Source organism: Miniopterus natalensis, chromosome 2 (assembly GCF_054644295.1).
Source record: "Miniopterus natalensis isolate mMinNat1 chromosome 2, mMinNat1.hap1, whole genome shotgun sequence".
NCBI lineage: Eukaryota > Metazoa > Chordata > Mammalia > Chiroptera > Miniopteridae > Miniopterus > Miniopterus natalensis.
Genome location: NC_142082.1, coordinates 7,987,200 through 8,009,292, shown reverse-complemented (window position 1 = coordinate 8,009,292; position 22,093 = coordinate 7,987,200). Strand labels below are relative to the sequence as shown.

The following is a 22,093-nucleotide window of genomic DNA, read 5'->3' as shown; positions in this document are numbered from 1 at the left end:
ACATTTTAGCTATTTTCTAGGATAAATCTGTAGAAGTGGGATTATTGGAACAAAGAGTAGGAACTATCAAAAGGTCAGTAATACATAATACCCTTCTTTGAATCCTAGGAGAAAATGGACATTTTTTCATGTTTTGTTTACTATTACTTTTCGTATCAAGTGTCAGTTCAAGTCCTTATTCAATGTATCTGTTGGCTACTGATATTTTTATTGATTTGAATAACCTCTTTTACAGCATTTGCATATTTACCATCTTAACTTATAGGTAGAGAGATAACAGTTAAAACAAACTGGCTGTCTTAAGAAAATGCAATGAGTAACGTGAGCTCTGGATCAATGAGTAACGTGAGCTCTGGATCAATGAGTTTAGTGGTTTTGTACACTGAAAGTGTAAAGAATCAAGTAACACCAAGTAACAGAACTTTTTTTTTTTTTTAAAGCCTGAATGAATGGATTTAACAGCAGTTCAGAGATGCCAGATTCTAATGCCATCAAGAGCAAGCACTTGATCCTCAGGGCTTGAGATTCAGTGAACTGGGCAGAAAGAATTCGAGATAAATTATAATCTTTCTGTGTAAGACGACTCTAAAATATTCGGTTTTTCTTTGTACCTTCATAAATCTTAAAACTCATATAAGTCACTAATAGTAAATGAGAGACAGCAACGGGGGCTCTTTAGAATGACCTGGTACGCTAGAAGAAAATCAGATTTCAGGGATGGCTTAGCAAGGTTCTTTCTGACTGTCTTAATTTCATCAGATTTTTTTAACTCCAAAGTATTTCCTGTGACTCCTCCCGCATTCTCTTCTCCTCACTTTTACCCCATCCTTTGTCTATTCTCAGGCTGGACAGCCTAGTTCTACTGATCCTCTAACCTGGCCTAAGCCACAAACGGCCCACCTCACAGATTGTCTGCCCTCACTTTTCAGGAGTTAAACCAGGGTGTGCCTCAGGCAGAAAAAGGCAGGGAGGTCTCTGACTCAACGTTGCGAAATGGTAGCCAGTTGGTCAGAAGGACAGAAAAGAAGTGTGTATGGACACCAGCAGCACAGTAATTCAACTTCAAGTTCTCCTGGAAGCCCTGTGTGTAAAAGGTGAAGTGAACTGCACCCAAATTTGGCTCATACAATATGCGCTCACCTAACCACATTCAAAGCTTATGCACCGAGGAAGCGGAAAGTTGAATGGGACTCACCACTCCATCCTTGCTGAAAGTCAACTGTGAGGCACGTTTTTCTTCCTCTTTTATCACCAGTTTCTCGTACAGGTCACTGACAATAAATGAAGGGTAATACCTGTCCTTTAGGATCTCATAAACACCTCCCTGGATTTTGCAGAACACCTCAATACCTTTATTTCCTACAAGACACTGCTGGATCTCTTTGTAAAGTGATTTTTCCACAGATATTTCTTTGCTCTCCACAAAGAAATTCTGGTAAATTTCACCAACTAATTGTGGGATTTCATTCTGAAAAGACAGGAAGAGAATGAGAAAGGTAAGAAATAGCCCCTCTGAGAACTCTGTTCCTCTGCATTCTCTGCTTGTGAAAGTAGGAAGGGAGACACTGAGAATGCACACTGGTAGCCAGGGTGGGCCCAAGGCTTGTGTGCAAATTCAGGGCAAAGGGGTAAATGTCAGACGCTGAAAAATAACAGCCGGTTCCTTAAAACGAACACTTCATGTTGAACAGCTAACAGGTGGTATTCAGTTCTAGCAACACTTGTATAAAGTACAAATGAGTAATTTAATGTACACAGTGCTCTTTGTGCTTCTTTTAATAAGCCTCACAAAATATATGTATTATATGTTATACATATTGTTATGTATATTTACAGATGCATACATACATACAAATTTCACATTAATTTAATTCTTAAATATATACTGAGAAATTTACAAGTACACAACACAATGCTAACTGTTGGGCTTTTCATGGTAAGAGGCACCTGTAACCAAAATTTTTTTGTGTGTTCCTTAACTCAATCATATTTTAAATAAAATAAAAGGAGAACAAGCAGTAGTATGAAATATGCAAATATGATATTAAAAGTAACAAGGCTATAAGACTGAGTTGTAGGTGACAGAACCAAATTTATTATATCAGCAATGTGGGTATGCACATGGCTTTTTATAAAGTGTTAGAAAGGAAAAACCTGAAATTGAATTCACTATTTTGGTGCATTTATAAATCTTTTTTTCTCTTTGACTATATACTCAAAAGCATCTTTTTTAAAAAAATTTAAAAATCTAATTTTTATGTAGCATTATGGGTGAAAATATTCTTTTAATGTATTCTTATCTTACAGTTTCACCAAGAAATACAAACATACTGCCTAACATACAAGTTTTTATCAGCTAGTGATTAATATTCCTTAGTCTAAATATACTACCTTGTTAGCATTCTTTAAATATTCCACAGACTCCCAAAAACCAATCAGAGATCTCTTGTCCATCCTTTCCATGTACATTCGAAAGTGCTCTCGGTAGAAAGTATTGGCCAAGATATCTTCAAATTGAAGAATCTATTAAGAGAAGTTAAAAACAAGTTCTTAAAAATCAAATTTTAAATATCAGTTTGCTTTAACTTCCAATGGGTTTGGCGTCAACTCTGTTATCAGGTACATTCCTAGGAAATGAAACAGACAAAAATTTCTGCCCTATGGGATGTACTGCTGAAAGCAATAGATGCCAATGATAGAAAAATTAAAGAGAAAAGTATTAAAGGTCAGGAAGTTGAAGTGTAATAATTTAGCATTTTTGCTTTCCATCCTATTTTTATAGAGCTAAGAAAATCTACAAATGATTTTATATTTTGCCCTTTTGTTTAGAATATGACACTCGTTAAAAAAACCTTTTATAAGCATCATTAGATTAATCCATACTACTCCACTGTATGAATATACCAAAATTCCTCCTTTATTATTCTGCATGCTGACAGTAAAAGAAAAGCCACTATCTGAAGACACAATGGGAACAATCACGAGCATGGACTGCCATAATATGAGAAAAGAGATGACGTTTATTATAATTCATAACTCAATGAACTAGGAGAAATGCCCCAAATTAATTTAGAAGGAATTTAAGTCCCATATCCTTGGTTCTTAATGAGATTTTAAAAATGGCATCTGAGTATAACGCAAATGCAATGAAAAGAAAACATTTTAAGATTCTTAATATGTGAAAGAAAATTATCAGAAATGTTACCAGTAAGATCTTTCTAAAACCAAGTGCATGTGTTCAATGAATATTCAACTCTCCTGCCGACAGTAAACTCTCAATCTGTTCTGTGGGCAAAAGGGACATTTTTTTTAACAACCTCAAGTAACTAATTAAAGGAGATGGCCATCCCTTGCTATCTATGTACCCCTAATAATTAGTTTCCATAAATATTTCCAACCATTAGTATTTAGTTTACTAACTTTGGGAGATTGTAGCATGTATCTTTACTTTATGTAAACCGTACCAGTAAAGCATATTGAAGTACAAATCCTGGCCGTCCATGCTCCTGAGAGCTTTGAAGGAACCCACACCGACTTTGGTTAGGGATGACAGATCACTCAGAGAGCTACTGATTTTTAATATAGGGAGGAGATGAGCAGGAATTCAACAAATTCTAAGGAAGTCTTCCCAGTATAATTTCATTCAGAGCAAATGAATCCCAAATTAAATACAAATTCACATATTTGCATAATTAAGTCTAAAATATCTTTTAAAATATTAGCCATTGTTAGATTTTTTTTTTTTTTACTCTTTCTATGTTCAGTCCTCAAAGTGTAAATATATCCAAATAAATGAGAGTAAGCATATCTCAAGTATAATTAAACATCTGATATATCTCGTATTGTGGCCGGTAGATACACCAAGTTCTCTCCTGCATTTGTTTTTTCTTCTCTTGAAGTCTGCATGAGCATTTCACTGTGTAACACCTACATTATTTGCATACAGACATACCTAGGTTTGAATCCTGGCTCTGCTACTTTCTAGTCCCATGAGCTCTATGTTACTCCATCACTCTGAGCCTCAGTTTCTTCCTTTGCAGAATGAGGATAGTACTGCCTACTTTGTGTGTTGCTGTGAGACTTAAAACAAGTGTTGTGAATCACAATAGACAACAAAAACTAATCAGGAAAAGCCTGAAGCAGGATTTTAGCTAAGAAAGACAAGACAATGATGGGTGCCAAAAATCAGAGTAGTTAAGAGGTCACTGTCTAGTTAAGTAAACATGAGTGAAAGAATTAGATCAGTGGGTCCCAAGGGGGGGGGGGGTGTCAAGGGATTACAAGGTGCATAAGGAAACTTTTTTCCCCCATAAATGTATTTTATTTTATTTATTTTTTTATCAAGGAAACTTCCCCCCCCATAAATATATTTTATTCATTTTTTTTCTCAAGAACATTTTTGTGGGTGATAAATGTTTGTGCTGTCTTAATTGTGATGATAATTTCCCTAAGTATGTAAATATGTCAAAATTTCTTTGTATGCACTTTAAATATATATGTTGTATGTCATTATACCTTAATAAAGCTGTTTAAAAAAATAAGTATTCCATTAAGCCTTGGCAACAGAATGCAGATAAATGGTGTATACAATGTTTGTACTAAGGACCCACTGCCAGACCAGTAGTTTTTTGGGTTTTTTCTTGTAATGTTTTCATCCGCCATTTATTAAACAGGTGTAGTTAAGACCGATATTCTCTCTGCCTTAAGATGTTTAATAGAATTCACTAGGGAAATGATCTGAGCCTGAAGTTTTCTTTGTGGGAAGGTTTTAAATTATGAATTCATTTTCTTTAATACATCTAGGGGTAAACCAATATTCTGTTTCTTTTTGAGTCAGTCTTGGTAATTTGTGTTTTCAAAGTGATTTGTCCATTTCAATTGTAAAAATTATTGGCTTAAAGTTGTTCATAATATCACTGTTATCCTTTTAATGTATGCAGGGTCTATAGTGATGTCCCTATCTCACTCCTAATTGTAGTAATTTGTGCCTTCTCTCTCTTTTTTTTCTTAGTCTGACTAGCCTGTATAAAAATGATTGATCTTTTCAAAGAACTACCTTTTGGTTTCATTGATTTTTCTATTTGTCTGTTCTCTATTTCACTGATTTGTTGTTATATTATTTCTAGTTATTTTAGTTTTAATTTATAGGTTTTAAGATGAATATCACTGACTTTTGACCTTCTTTTTTTCTTCTGGTTAAATTCCTTGTTCTAAAGTCTATTTTGACTAATGTTAATATGAGCTACTTTAGATTTTTTAGGCTTAGTGTTTATATGGCATGCCTTTTTCCCTCCTTTTCCCTTCAATCTATCTGTACCTTTATATTTAGTTTCTTATAGACTAATTATAATTAAACCTTGCCTTTTATTTATTCAGTCAGATATTCTCTTTTGATTGGAGGATTCATCTAATTTTGAAGGCTATGTTCTGAAAAAAAGCTAGTGGTGATTCCTCCAGGTCAGATATGATTAAGTTAGAGCAAAACTGCTCTATTTATGAAGATATCAGAATGGCACCAAACTAACCAGTCTTACTTTTAGAACAGCAAACCACCATAAATATAGGAATTCTGTAATATTATCTGAGCCTTCCAGCCTCAGAGGACAGGTTCGAGGTAGGACCAGGACACTTTCCGATGCTCCATGATTTAAGGACTTGGTATCAGACAGTCCAAAGTTTTGTACAAAAACAGCCACTGATACATGATATTTAGTGAAAAAGCATTCAGATTTGCGAATCAACTAGACTTGGGTTTTTATCTAGTTCTGCCTCTTCCTATCTATGTGGCCTTAGGTAATTAGAAATCAACTCACAAATTTCTTCACCTGTAAAATGGGGCTATCGAGTACATATTTCAGAGCAATGTGGTGAGAGCCAAGTAAAATAACTCACAGATACCTTCTACTTCACAGGTGGCTATTTCTATCCCAGTGGTAGTGAGTAACATGATCGGGCCCTTGCAAATATAAATATGCTTCTCTAGGATTGTGGGAGGGCAGGCTGGGCATGGGAAAATACACACAGGAATGAACTCGAGCACACATCCACCTCGTGCCTGCCTATCATGCTATTACCACTCCCGGAAGTGGAGGACAGCAGGTAATACAGCTCTTCAATCATAAAAGCAAACATGTGAGTCTATATTCTAGAACATATATCTTAAGTTAAATACCAAAAAGTTAAAAGACTGTATCTCTGATTCCACTGGTGTTCATAACAAACATGAAATGGTCAAAATAAGAAACTAAAAAGCTCTACCTTCTGGCTTTGAGGCCCTTCCCCCTCATCCAAGGCCCCATCCTCCTGCTGGTCATAGTCGGGGCCTCCCAGGGCTCTGATCCTCTTCTCGCACTGCTTCTTAGCCACCGTCAGCTGGTTAATGTACCTCTTCATATTCCTGGCCCGCAGCAGGTCAGCTTTCATCGCAGCAGTTTCTTTTCCTTGAATGGGATGGATGGACAGGTCCCAGTCAGAGGACAAGGTAAAAGGGAACACAATGACTCTGAGCCAGATTAGTGAGGATAGGATAGGACAGGGTAGGATAGGATAGGATAGGACAGAATAGTACTCATGCTAAACATACACATATTCTCAAATAGAAATAGCATTAATTTCTAAATATACCACTGACAAATCTCACTCAATGTAAAACATTTCAGAAACCTCCTCTGTGCACATATACTCACAAATCAATATGCATGTTTGTATGGATATATACAGGTGACCCTTGAACAACAAGGTTTGAACTGCACAGGTCCACTCATATGCGGATGTTGTACAACGGTTTACTTCCTTAAGTTGACATTATACAATTTAAAGTAAAAGCAAAAAACTCACACAAAATTAATTTTTAAAAACGACTAAGCATTGAGCACTGCCTTGTAGAGAATGGCCTGCTTCACATACACAATCTAAAGCAGGGGTTGGGGTAGAGGGAAGGATTTTTGTTTTTTGTGGGTTTTTTTAATGGGACAGAAATGAGCTGGTTTTAATGCTGATGAGAGAAAGAACCAGTTAAGGGAGAGAGATGACAGATGGGGGATGGAATCCAGAAGACAGGTAGAGATTGGCTTTGGGAAGGGCCGCTTCCTCCACTGCAATAACCTGGATGGACGTAGATACAAGCAAGTTTGGAGACTCACATGTGGCCGGAAGCTGAAGCAGCTCCCCTCATACAGAGTCCCCTTTTCTTGTAGTAGTGAGTAAGGCTCTCTGCTTAGAGAGAGGTGGGTAAAGAGTGAGAGATCAGAAGGCTGCAGAAGTGGGGAAAGTGGGGAATTCACAGGGGGAAAAGAAGAGCAAGCTCACTTCAGAACCACAGTGAGACTGCTGGGCAATGCTCAGGGCTCGGGTGACCACCAATAACTACAGATGCTCCCAGGCAGGCCAGCTCACACCTGGAGGTGGGTCTTAATGTACCTGGTTTAGGCTGGAACCACACCAATAAAAGAGGAAGGTCTGTGCTGTGTTCCTTGGTGCCCCTCCAAGTGGAGTATAAGTACAATTTACATCTCGGCTGGAGACAGCTAACTCCCTACGTGATCAGTCCCCCTCTCATGTCCCCTTAGTGAATGTGTACAAATGCTTAAATAGGACCTAGGCAGGCTGAACAAATTACCTGAGAAAACTCAAACAAGTATCACAAAACATGTTCTTTTTCTGAAGCAGCTTTTTCCAATGTTTATCACAGGGTTGCAGGCAGACTTCAGGTCACTAGATGGCCTGATTCAAGAGGGCCTGTCAGATATAAGATACTTTTCCATATGGGTGCTCAGGAGAGCTTTCATTTGACTTCCATACTGTTTCTTAACTTGTCCTATGTTGGCTGACAGGCCCTAACCAAAGAATTCCGTAACTCAGCATTCATCTCAGGAAAAAAAATAGTATCTTGGAGTCTCTCAGGGGGAAGATCAAGGTGAATGCAGTCTGCCCAAAGCAGTCTATGCAGACTAGGAAGCTTGGAGTGTGTGCCTAAAGAAACAGATGCTTGGAATAGCTCATCTTTCAGAACAATTTCATTTGTAAACATATATCCTTAAAAATCTAAATTGTGTGTGCAGCATTTAAATTACTCTAAAATCAGGACAAAAAAGCTTTTTACAAAATAAACCTAGACCACAAGTTTAATTTTGGGTGGAAAACAGGCTAATAAAGAGACATACATAGAAAAAAATTGACACATTCATCATCAACCAAATTCTTCTCCGCCTAAGAAATCTGTAAAAGCCTTTCTTCAAGTACAAAAACTAGAAGCAAATTCCAAAGAAAGGGAAGAATAAAAAGAATAAACCATCCTCTAACACCCAGCTGCAGGCCTGAGAACATTCTGGTGTTCTCCTTGAATGTCGCCTGCTAACATGAATGCCTTCTGTTTGCTAAAGGGCAGTAACACGCCATTGTCTGAGCACAAAGCTCGTTGCTAACAAATGCAACAGCAGCTTGTTGCTTAGACAATTCTGTTTATTTTTGCCTCAGAAAGTTAATGCGACGTTCAGGGCTAAATGGATAACATGGGTCTCATGCAGCCCATGTGTCTGCTGTGCAAGAATCCTTTTAAATCCAGTGATGCAGATGAATACGTGTCTTTGTGACCTGAAAACCCACTTAGCCAAGAAATATTCAAGTCAAGAAAAGTAGACAAGTGGGTACATGACAATCAGTGTGGCCTGGCTCAAGCCAGATTCATATGGCTGTTTCCCTGCAGGGCCTTAGGTAACACGGTTCAGTGTTAAAAAACGGTTAATCACACAACAGTGAATCTAGCTTAAAAAAGAAGGCCAAGATGACACACAGTGGCAGGTGAAACTGGATGGCAGTGCTCTTTAAATTGGTGCCAACGTGAACACACAAGTGATACAATATTCTAAAGGAATGAATTATAAATGTTGACTGTCTTCCCTCCTAGATCGTCTAGATCCTGTTGAGGTCAAAGCAAAAAGAAATGGATTCATTTGGGTTCATTTGCTGCAAAGGACATTTGGATTAAATGTTAAGTGAACCCTTTTGGCTATAAAGACCTCACAGCAGAGCTATGAACAACATCATAGAGGTACCTGTTGCCATAACCTTCTGCCCACGATGCAGTTCTTAAGCAAATGGAGAGCTTGAAGTAAAAACACCAGGGCACAACTGATAGGTACTATTTCTAATGAGGCAAAGGAGAGAGAAGTAACTTAAAGTGCAAACCAGCGACTCCAGAAATAGCACAAGTATAAGTGAATTAAAGGATGCCCCCCCTATTTTTCAGGTATTAAAAAACACCAATGGCAGAATATTTCTCTTTTCTCCTAACACCTATCAAATTCCAAGGCATATCCTAACAACAGCACCTCCGCAGGTTGGTTGAGGAACTCAGTGGCTAACAGCAGGATTTCTCAACCTTAGCACTACTGACATTTGGGCTGGATAACTCTTTGTAGTAGGGGCCGTGCTGTGTACCTTAAGATGTTTACCAGCATCCCTGGCCTGTACCACTAGGTGCCAGTAGCATCCCTTCTCCCAGATGTGACAACCAAAAATATCTCCAGACATTATCAAATGTCCCCTGATCCCTGGGGGGGGGCACAAAATTGTGCCCTCCACCCCACTGAAAAGCACTAACATGAAGGCACAACTTCTGTTGTGTTGAAGGCCACACACTTGTCCCTTCCCCCACTCCCCAGCATGTGTTTCTCCTTCCCAGGATGTAGGGTCTTCTCATATCCTCAAGCAATCAATAAGGAATTAGGGGAGATTCTCACTAGAGGATCCCCAACTCCCCGACCTGTATCCACGCTGACAGACCAACAAGCCTCTGAATATTTCTTAAACATGCAAACAGAAATTTAATACCTCCCCCCCCTTGAGAGGAGGGCTCAAGAGCAGGTGTGTATTTACTTAGGTACCAGTAAAGTTTCCAGATGAGAAATGGTGCTTGACTTCTTGATGGCAGTTCTCAGTAGGTACTAATCATCACAGACATCAAAGGTAACCTGGAAATCGCTTCAAAGGTGCCCAGGAACTAAAAAAAGATTTCCCTTACATCTCAAAGTGAGGCTGGTAGGTTCTTTTTTTTTAAGAACAAAGGGGATCCTCTTACCACACCAAACACTTGAAATTTCCTAAAGTGTCACTCCACTTCAGTAGAAAGCATATTTGAGGACTAAGGAGAAAGCATAGCAGGAGCTGATGGTGGACTACTCAGATTATAATGGGGACCACAGAGAGCTCGCAGGCCATGCACAGCTGGTCAGGGTGCCTACAGCACAGCTTCTATTTCCTTCCTTCAAATGTATCCAGCACTGCCTTTGGTTTAAGGTCCTCCAACATGTTTGCAATACACTTTTAGAGTAATAATGTCATATCAATTAAACCTACACATTAATTTACCATTCTTAGAAAGAATGAACAGATGGAAGATCGTGAGACTATTCTGGAGCCCTGCTCCCAAATGAGAACGAGTTGAACAGATATGACATACATGCTTAGAACACAGATCTGGCCCACATAATTTGTAAATTTTGAGCATGGCTCTCATAACATCTGCCTGTGTGAATGAGCAGTATAGTGGGAAGAGTCCAGGACTAGAAATCAGGAGACCTGGGTTCAAGTTCCAGATCTGTGTGTAGACTAACTGATAATTCTAGTCATGCAGGATGACAGTGTTGAACATCTCTGGATCTGAGCTTTATCTGTATAAATGCAGGTGTTAAAATATATGACTAAAGTTTTCTTGGGGGACAGAGTTGGCAGTAGAGTTGTCTATCAAATTATGAGACTATAAAGAGTTTAACAGAAGTGCTCTGAGTCCTGAGTACCTCAGGGGGAGAATGGAGGGGGCAAAGCAGGAGAGTGAAGGAACAGCAGGTGCTGGAAGCCGTAGTACTCACAGTGTGAGGGTTAGATGGGGAGAAAAGCTGGCGAGAGCCCCTGTAGCAATAGCAGGGAACCAGCCTAGGGTGTTTTATAAGTTTAGGTCATTCATAAGTTAGAAACTGACGCTGGCCGGGTGGCTCAGTTGGTTGGAGCCAAGGTTGTGGGTTTGCTCCCCTGTCAGGGCAATGCAAGAATCAACCAATGAATGCATAAGTGGGTGGAACAACAAGTGGATGTTTCTCTCTCTCCCTCTCTCTCTAAAATCAATAAATAAAAACTTTTAAAAAAATAAAAAAATAGATTAGGAAACTGTTTATATTGAATTATTTCAATGACAGAAATTCAGATCACATCAGAGCATTAGAAAGGACCTTGAGACAATTAGCACCCTTGTTTCAGGCAAGGACACATTTAAATCCCAAATCAGACAAAGAAGCTACATATTATCTTCATTAAAATAATTCCTAATGGAAATCATTATGGTTCTTATTAGTGAGTAACTATGCATGTGTATAAAATTATATACACGCAAGTTCTTCTACAGTTCTAGACAGTTGATTCCAACACTGTTTACTTATACCCTGAAGAAAAGAGGGTGCAAAATCTCCCCAAAGCCTCCCAACCTATACTCTGAGTGTGGACTTCCAAGTGTATGGCAGTTTCTAGCATACTCAAATTTGCATCGTGTCCTTTGCTGTAGTCAGCTAAATGAATATTACTCTGAATCACCTTAACTATTCCTGATAACATTTCAGGATTCTGAAGAGCAGGAAATAAAGCTTTAAAGGGAGCTGAAATACTGGGCTTACATCAAACTGCAGGGAAAATTTAGCATATGTCCCATTACTACTGGAATTCCTATACTTGGTTTAGTTCATTCAGGTGACTATAAGCAAACACCACAGACTGGACGGCTATAAACAACGGAAGTTTATTCTCGCAGTCTGGAGGCTGATTAGGGTGCCAAGTGTGCTCAGCTTCTGGTGCAGGCCTCCAGGGAGCAGTTGCAAATGGCCACCTTCTTGCTGTGTCCTCAACATGGTAGAAGGAGTTAGGGGTCTCTCTAGAGGTTCTTTTATTATAACAGCACTAATCCCATCCACGAGGGCTCCACCTCATGACTTAAGTACCTCCCAGAGGCTTCACCTCCTAATACCATCAGTTTGGATGTTAGAATTTAACACATGAACTTTGGGAAGACACAAACATTCAGACCACAGCAGCCAGTTACCTTAACAGATCATTTCTCAACAACTCTGGTTGTTGTAATTATAAATAAAAAGTTGAAGAGAAGGACTGGTGGTGGAAACTGGTGTAGAGAGAACAGAGTTGAGATATACTCAGGAGGTCAATCTGTGTGACGACAATGGACTAGCGATAGTACATGACAGAAGGAATGAGCAAGGATGAGCCCTAGGTTTCTGACTTATATGGATGGATGGTGATGCCATTCATGGAGACAAGAAACCACAGGAAATGACAAGTTACATGGACTCTGATTTGGATCTTTTCACTTAGCAGTACAGAGTGAGCTGGTGACTTCAAGGTTTCAGAGGGGCACAATCAGGTCATTTCTCCCAACCTGTTATATGGCATTTTTTTCTTTAAGTCCTCAAAGTATTTTCACAGTTGCATAGCATTTATTAATCATCAATGGTTATGATTGAAAAAGACTTATCAGAGACATCTTTAATGCAACAACAAAACAATATTTATAGCATCTATACACCTCATTTGTAAGTAAAGTTCCCATCTCTAGGTTGAAACCCAAATATTTTCAGGATCTTCCATCTGTTCATTCTTTTTTTAAACTTCAGTTTCCCACTCACAGAGAATGTGGAAATAAGAAAAAACAACACTGGAAATGACACTGCTTATAACAGCACACACAGCCTGGTGGTCACACTGAGATACGAATGGTCACAGCCTGATCTTCCAGGTTTCAGGAAAGCAGTGCAGATAGGTGGGGCTTGTGGCAAGAGGTTAACATTCAGACTGAGGCTTTTTCCTGATGATATTTTCACTGTCTCTAAAATGCAAAGATCTTCAAAAACAACTCAACAATTACATTTTGGGGAGCCTTTTAATGCTAAAAACCAACTTTCCTTAATTACTTCTATAGGGGGAAAAACATATTTATCTGGAAATAAAGATCAATTTGAGAAAGAATGAGGTATAGCAGCTATCTGGACCAGTTTACAGAGTAACCTTTTATTTGACAGTCACACATCAAAACTCCAAAAATCACAGAGAAACGGGAACTGCTTCCTGCAATACTCAATGTATCACTAAATATTCAATTGAAAGAAAAATGACAGTGGGGAATGCTAAACTTGATCTTCCGTCTTTATAAAAAGTATGTACACAAATTTTAACAACTCAATGATTTAACACTGAAATCACCTACATATGAGCTTCAACAGTGAGGCAGCAGATGGTATGAATTAGGGAAGTCACGTCACCGCATTAATACATTGCTCTCCTCTGATAATGGGGACACAGCATCAGCTCTGCAAAGATACTGGACTCGGAGACAGCAGAAATGGAAGATCAATGACTCTTATTCTATGCTGGTGACTTCCAAATACTTTTCTTCAGGGTTGCTCTCTCTCCACAGCATGAATCACAGCTTAGAAAAGCCAAAAAGGCACTTTCCCTTCCTCCTGCCGTCGCAAATCCAGTGGCCCAAGACCAGCGAGCCTTCTTACCCCTGAACCAGCCCCCCACCTTCCCTGACTCTCAGTGTCTTCACTGAGAAACCCTTTATGATCCTCTAGAGCACTCAATCCAGGCTGAAAAACAGAGTCCTAGAGAAATAAAAGGACTTGTCCAGGTTTCACTAGAAAGCTAGGAGGGAAGCTCATGTGAACCAAGGTCTCTATATCCTGTGCTAACAACACCTTTTCCTCTACATCCTACATTTCATCTCACCAGCCTGAAGCGATTGGGCAGAACAGAAACAGCAGCAGACTAGAGGTTACTATCTCAGGCTGATTTACTTAACTTCTCTAGAGAGTCACTTTGCCCAGCCAGAGTGGCTCAGTGGTTTAGCATCGACCTAGGATCCAGGATATCATAGTTCAATTCCAGGTCAGGGCACATGCCCAGGCTGTGGGCTCAATCCCCAGTGGGGGGCATGCAGGAGGCAGCTGATCAATGACTCTCTCATCATCATTGATGTTTCTCTCTCTCTCTCCCTCTCCCTTCCTCTCTCTGAAATCAATAAAGACATATTTAAAAAAAAATAGAGGGCCACTTCCTCATCTGTGAAATCACCACTATAAAGCCCCATTATGATTCTTCCCCATATCAGTCACCGAGGAGGCTATTTTCCTTCATAATCTTCTTTATCAAGCCTCTCACTACCACTGTCCAGGTCCCAGACTGAAGTGCCTCACTCTAGACACCCTCCTGGTTCAGGGACTCCATGAACGCAGAGTTTGGTTGTTCATACCGCATCATACCCACCTTGCCAGTGTTGGGCAAACATTTCTGAATGAACACATTTGCACAATCTTCCTTACTGGGCTGAGATGAAGAATTAGTGCCTCTCCACAGTCTAGACCTTCATTTCCTTTCCCACACAGCACTCACCTCCTGTCAGTGACTGGGAGAGACATGGAAAAGTCCCCAGCCCAAGCTTCCCTTAGCTTACGTGCACTGATCAGAAACCGGAGTGCATGCCTCAAGGGTCTGGCCACACTTCCTTGTTCTCAGTGCTCTGCTCTGTGACAGGGACCTGGGCAGGCCTGGACACTTCTGGGGAAAGTCCAGCCGACAAGGTGGCAGTGTCTGCTGCCCCTCAGCTACCAAGCAAATCTGCTCTGCACTCTAGGCAGTAAAGTGTCCTTCAACCTCAGGTATGAGACGGGGAATAAGCCAGCACCAGGCAAACTAAAGGGGACTGAGAGCCATCGTCACACCTTCCTTATTTCTCAGGACCATGCCTGGGTATCGAGCTCTTCATGTCACGTGAAACAAACAGGAATAACAACATAAAGCCCATTTCTTCACAAATCTCCAGGCGTGGAAGGAGGGCAGAAGGCATTCACATTCCAATGCTGAGCTAAAGGAGAGGGTTCGATGAATTATGAAACGGCAACTCACTGGAGTCATTTAAATGACCAAGGTAATGTTTCAAGATAGAAATATTAATAAATATTAAGTTTTACTATGTGAGAAAAATCATGAAGTCATGTTTAGTTTAAAAATAGAAAAGCACCATAATTTTAATCTCTTGAGAATTATGACTATAGATGAATAAAGTTTATAAAGGAACACGGAAATTCAAACAAAGGTTTCTGTTAGGATTAAATTATATTTACTTTTGCGAGTGCTGTTATACTATTATTGCAATAAATTAAAATATTTTAATGAAAGCAGAAGGCTGCTCCTACTTGCCAGCACACTGACAGGAGAGAACAGACCAGGGCTAGCCCTGCAGACTGTGTAACTGAAGAAAACAAACTGGGTCTTACCCTTCTGCCTCTTCAGCTGGGGAAAGCTGCTAATTGTAGTTGCCTGGATTATTTCCACTACAATTTGATACCTAGTTTTAAAAAAGAGAGAGAAAGAAAGGTTGAATAGGAAGAAAATACTGTTCTTAGAGATCCTTTTAGAGTGTGTCCATACGAATCCTGCCCACGGTCACATATCACCAAAACCATCCCGGGGGACTGAGCACCTACACCAGACCGGGCGCTGTGCGACAAGCCAGTGGTCTCTGAGGCCCTAAAGTGAGAATAACAAACTTGCTCCCCTGTTCAGCTCCCTGTAGACAGAACTTTGAGGTATGTTCAACTTCTCGCTCTCTCCTCTCCCCCGCTGGTAGCCAGAGCTACTGACTACCTCCTGAATCTACACTGTCCGGTAAGGCGGCCGTGAGCCACGTGGCTACATAAATTAATTAAACCAAACATTTAGTTCCTTGGTTGTGTTAGCCACATCTCAAGTGCTCCATAGCCACAGGCAGCTCATGGACCCTGTTGGACAGTACATATGACCATTTCCACCACTGAAGAAAGTTCTATTGGCCAATGTTGTCCTATATACCTCTCAAAGCCGTCCTCTCCCTCCAGTCCCACTGTCACTGCTCTGTGACTGCCCTCATTACTTTTCACTTGGAAGAGCATTTCAGACCAACAGAACAGAGTGCCTGCAGTGGGACCATGGTATCAGTAGCTTCTGCGCCCCAGGTAAATCTAGTGCGCAGAGAAAGTTGACACCACCAGGTATATGTATGTGTAACTAAGAACACCTTTGAATCAGGACAAATGAAAGTTTACATTTTAAGTGCTGACCCCAACCCCCGAGTTTTGGCTCTTTTGAGCATTTCCAGTGGGCTTTCTGAACTCAAGTTCTTCAAGGCTGTTGTGTGGTTACTAAGTATCGCCCTGAACAAGCTCATTTATACCAAATGTCTCTTAGTCCCCGATTAGAATGACTAAAGAATCTGCCCTAATAAAGCTATTTAACATTAATTGTAACTCCGGACACAAACAGCATTCTAAGATTTAATTTACATTTGGCTAGCTTTATACATTCTTTTGCTTTTCAACTAAAACCTAGATGAGAGTCATGAATTCATCATAGTTACAGCTCCTAATGGACTCCTCACAAACTCCCATCTTTTACCTCCTTCACCTGTGCAGTGTAAGTACCATACCTGCCTCACAGCCTGGAGCAGGCCGCCAGGAGCGTTGTCCCACGCCACCTGGAGGCTGTGGCGGACAGTGGCGTTTGCCAACCGCTTCCTCTTCTCACTGACTGCACCAGTTTTACCAGGAAGCGCCACGCGCCTTGCTACCAACGCTAACCTTCCCCCTAGCAGCTAGAAAAGGCCACCCGATGCCCTTCTGACCTAGGAGAGGAGCAGAGGGTGCTGGGTGGGGATCCCGGAAAGCCTTCCACGGGGGCAGACCCCACAGGAAAGCGCTTTTCCGTCTTCTGTCCACGCCCTTTCCCATTTTCCTGCGTGAAGCAAGGGTGGAAGCGGATGAAGGCACTGCGACCACGAGGGTGAAAGCCACAGGCTAAGATGGACATAAGGTAGGAGAAGTTTAGGTCTCTGATGACACCAATGAGCCATCACAACAGCCTCACACTGCCCATCCCAGGACATTTCGTTATACGAGGAAAGTAAATCCCTAACTTGCTTAAGTCACTTGTACGTCAACTTGTCTCATGGCCAAATGCCATCCCAGCTGGTAGAGCGCGCTCTGAAGAGGTCATACACAGAGGAGACATCTCTAGGCTGCATACACACTCAGGCCGTGTCCCCCAAATGGAAGCCTCGCTAGGACATGAGTGACCGATAAAGTTTTCTGATGGTACTGCCTTTCCTCCAAATAATGATAAAGCACAAAATGGCTCATTGCGCGGCTTTTCCTGTGCCTTACTAGACGGATAGGAAACAGTTTAGGAGAAGCACCCATAAGCGTGCACCCGCCAAAGTCTAGCACTCCCTACCCAAGTCTCCAGTTTCACCCTGGACTACCATTCCCTCTCTAATGTGACAATGACCTCTTATCCAACCCGACTTCTTTCCCTCCTCGACATAAACCTGTACTTCAGCCAGGACAGTTTCTATACAGCCCTCCTAAAGCTACAGTCACTTTCCAGGCTTCTGCTCATGCACTTTCCTTCTGGAGACAATCTCCCTACTTGTCCACCTAAGTAGATCTTATACATATTCCTCCTTCCCTCCAATCTTCCCCAATCCCCAGTTCACATTAACATTTCTCTTCTCTGAAATCCTAACTTAACTCTGCTCTGTGATAGTACCTACTTAGCTGTTATTTTATATTGCTGATTTAAAATAGTGCTGTGAATGAAGAAAACGGTGTGTCTAGTTCTTTCCACTTCGAGGCCTAACACTTCTTTAAAAAATGGTAACACATCTGAGCCTAAGACAGAAACATGGCTTTGTCTGTAATAAAGATACGCTACCTCTTTTCTCTCCAACTTCATCATGAGCGTCTCTGAAAACAGGGACTGTGACTTGTAATCTCTAGCATGGTACTGAACTATGGCGGGTACTCAGTCAATCCTAGTGAGCACTGTGGACTAAAAGTCTGTGTTTCTTCCAAATTTATATGTTGAATCCTAATCTCCAATGTAATGATATTTGGAGGTGAGACCTCTGGGAGACAATTAGGTCATGAAGGTGGTGTCCTCATGAGATGATTGTCCTTTTATAAAAGACCCCAGAGAGCTCTCTTCCCACCAAGTGAGACTACAGTGAGAAGACAGCCATCTATAAATCAGAAAGTGGGCCCTCATCAGACACCCAATCTGCCGACCTCTTGATATTAAATTTCCCAGCCTCCAAAACTGTGAGAAATAAATGTCTGTTGCTTAAGCAGTCTAAACTGACTAAAACAATGAGCTACATTAATAAGCATTAACATCTGTAACATTTAACAGGTACAAATAATATTCTGAACAATCCGTTCTTTTGATATTCTAAGTGACTCATGCTCTGGAACAAACGAGTTGATGGTACTGAAAAAACTAACACACATCATCTGAATAAAGAGTTAATTTTTTTTAATGAACCCATAAGATTATAGTGTAATACCAGCTCACATTTACAGGTACCTGGTTTAGGTACTTTAATTTATATAATCTCATTTAACTCTCATAATAAGGAGCTATAATTATCCTGGCATTACAGAGGGGGAAGGCTGAGTTCAGGTGGACTAAGAAGCCTACACTTCTCTTAAGTATTGGGGCCAAAAGTACAACCTAGGGCTGCCTGACTCTAAAGCTCATGTTCTTAACCATTTTCCTGCTACCCTAAAATCCAACATAGGTTAACGTTTATCTTGTCTAAGGTCTTTCGAAGCATATACGCACGGCCAGTGCCAGATAACCTTTCCACCCTTGCTGCCTTCTGTATCCCTCTTGGATACCATTTTCCTGCCAAACCAGACAACATGCAATACCCCCAAAACACTCCAGCTATTTCCCGACTCCCAGCCTCTGCTCTGTTTCTTCTCTCTCTTGCACGCAATCCCTCCCCTTATCTGTTGAAATCCTATTTGTCCTTAAACACTCAGTTCATGGCCATTCCTCTCTGAAGCTTCTTAGATTCCTCTCTTCTACAGGATGAAATATTTGCTCCTACCCACACTTCTTTAGCTCTTTACACTTTACTTCTGGCCTTAATATCTTGCTTCAGATTTAACTATTTATACCCACATGGGTCTCCTATGCTGGACTATTAGTACCTTGATGGCACGGGAAAGAAGCCAAAGATCCACAACCAATTTGTCTTTACACGGGACCCTCCTCACACAGTGCTTTGCACATAGTAGGCATTTGAACACGGTTAATGCATTTGTAGAATTCACTTTCACTTGATACCAAAAGGCAAAGTAGGAAATGAGTGACTTTCTCATTCTCAACAAAGCCACATAAACTAATGCATCCAAGGGCAGGCTAGTCTCGATGGCTCCTAGTCCTCTGGGGAGCTTTACAGGGACACCTCTCACTCACTGGGCTTTCTTTCTCCAGAGGCGGACATGGCCTTCCTGGGGCCGAGTTTGGTTCAAGAATTAGGAGCAATGACGTTTGCAAACATTCTCTGGATCAGAAGTGCAGAGATTGTTAGTGTATGGTTTCCCAAAGTGATAGTGTAAACTCCAGTATTTAGAGAAAGCAGCATAAAAAGAATTCGGCTCTTTTCAACTCTATGAAGATCCTACCTACAGTACCCCTTTGTCCCAGAGACAAAGGGGGAAAAAAGTCACACAAAGATCACTGCCACCTGTCCCTCTGAGTCACAACCTCACCTCTCTGGATTTACACACTTAACTAAATGAATAAAGATTTAGAGCAGGTGAGCAGGTGTGTATTTATGAACTCTTCCCATTAACCTTAAGCTCACCTGAAATGCTACACAGTCCTTCAAAATAATCACCTTAGAAATCTACAGACGTATTGTCCCTCTACTGTCAACTGTTCAGAACAGCTGTGGAATTCTATTAGAACTGGTTTCAAAATTATTTACAAGCCAAATTAAAAGAATAGTCTCTTCATTTCATTAGGCACAACTTACACAGATTTTTTTTTTAATATTACTTTAAAGCCATCATGGGCATACACATGCTGGAATGTCCTAGCAGCGCCAAAGGCTGGACAAATCCTAGTCTTGGGTGTACAGTATGGTAAGTGGTTTTAAATACTATTTTTATATTAAAATTAGCAGGGATATATTATAGATTAGAATAACACCACACATATACACGTGTTTAAGACAAAATTGAAAACTTAAAAATAATGTTTTCAGAGTTGCCACAGGCTACTTGTACTAGTCTAGAGATGATGTTTTCATTAGAGGGACTTCAGTTAAAGGGGCTGAGAAGAAACGAAGCTAAGCTGAAGCTGTTTCCCAACCTAGGAGGTGTCTCAGAGTAGTTAAGAGTGCAAGCTCTGGCACCAGACGGCCTGTGTTCAAGTCCTGCTCTCAACACTTACTGTGTCACCCTAGGAGAAAAGTTCCACTTTAAAACTCTAGAGTCCTCATCTGTAAGAAGAAGACTAACAGCATTTTCCCTGATAGGGTTGATAAGAAGATGAAATGCGACACCTTTAAAATATCTGGGATAGTGCCTGCCCCACAGTCAGAGTTCAATAAATGTTAACTATTGCTGTTGTTTCTTAACCTGCTACTGACTCTTTAGATGTGCACTATTTAGGGATATGGCGCATGTGTGTTAAATATATATAAAAACATTGTAAGTAGCCTTACTTTTTTCCTGACTATAAGAGCACATCCGCCTAATCAATCTAAGACCACCAGAGCCACTGAAGTTACACAAAATCAGGTTTATTGACCCACTGCACTGAGCAAGAAGAAACATGGGGCATCTCTCAAACAAAGGCAAAGACAGTGAGTGTAGGATTCTGGGAAAGGACAGACTGTGCACAGAGGTCACTTTCAGGTAGGTCCAGGGTCCCACTGCCCTGGAAACTGCAGTTAAGGTAGACATGGAATGTTGAGCCCAGAAACCCCTTATCTGCATCTCGACTTAGGGGTGACGAATGAGGCTGCTTCTTTGTGTCAAAGTGACTGAAATCCTCCAGGCACAAGCAGGATGTGTCATTCTTGCAGATAGAATTTCAAAGAGCAAAGTTTTTAATAGTCTATGTAAGATTTTAGAGGGCAGTTTCTCAGTGAATAAGAAAGCAGTAGGCACTCAAAGAAAATTATTCTGACATTTACAGCTGTTGAGTGTACCTGGAAGAGAGATTGTTTCCTGTTAGACTTTGTAGCTGCTTTAGTGTCTGCTACCCCAGCCAGATAAATGGATGGACAGACTATACTTTCCCAGACTGAGCCAATTTTTACTTTCTCTAAAGAACATGTGTTCACTAAAGAAAACTGGAAAATACACAAAGCACGATATTCAAAGTTAATCACAACATTTGGTATATCTTTATAATAATTTTTCTAGGCAAATATGATATTTTGTTGTTTTATAAGACTGGATTTATGCTGTAAATACTGCCTTAGAGCCTTTTTAACTTATTAATTTACGGTTACTACCTTCCAACATTAGTAAATATTCTGACACAAGCCCATTGTTACATGCAATCCATTATATACCTGCGCCAATTTTTTTTCTTTTACCCAGCCCTGGTTGTTAGGCACTTTGGTTATTTCAAGCTTTTCTCTATTTTAAATAAGACTGCAAGAAACATTCTCAGAGAAATCTTTCCACACATTCATGATTGTTTCCTTCAGCTAAGTTATTATAATAACTATCAAAAACAATGCATATTTTGTGACCTGTTTTTCATATTCTAAAACTGACAAAAAGGTTATAATTCTCCTCCCAGCAGCACACGAGGTTGTCTGTTTTCCTCCACCCGCCAACACTGGGTGCCACCAAATGTCTAATCTTCAGCAAGATTATGAACAAAGCAAAGTGTCTCGGTTTGCTTTTGTCTGAGTACTGCTGAGGATAACAAGGTTCTGAGCTACCTTCTCAGGAGGTATGTCTCATGGTATACAGGGCCAGGGAGCAGCAGTACCATCAGGGCCAATACTTTGAGTCAGGATTCGGAGGAGTAAGAGACCCTTTCTGCCACAGGGGAGTTCACACCTGTTTTCCACTTTTCTATGTGCAGAAGGGAGCTGATTCTACACAAGACTGAGGCGTGCTTCCGAACCTTTCCCCACTGTGGCACACACAGCAAATGATAACACTATCTGAACAGAACACTGGACCAG

General features: G+C 40.6%; 1 protein-coding gene across 5 annotated transcripts in view; it reads right to left on the bottom strand.

Moving 5' to 3' along the window:
- Positions 1–22,093, bottom strand: part of SNX25 (sorting nexin 25) — a 99,523-nt gene that overhangs the window by 19,797 nt on the left and 57,633 nt on the right. For all 5 annotated transcript variants that reach the window (XR_015714017.1, XM_016211292.2, XM_087814087.1 and 2 more), the window contains 4 exons: positions 15,333–15,403; positions 6,259–6,440; positions 2,392–2,523; positions 1,196–1,468 (listed from right to left, as the gene is read on the bottom strand). Coding sequence is in view for 4 of the 5 variants with exons in the window: in XM_016211292.2 (XP_016066778.2) it covers positions 1,196–1,468; positions 2,392–2,523; positions 6,259–6,440; positions 15,333–15,403 (658 nt within the window). In the remaining variant the exon portion in view is untranslated. The remainder of the gene's footprint in view (positions 1–1,195; positions 1,469–2,391; positions 2,524–6,258; positions 6,441–15,332; positions 15,404–22,093) is intronic.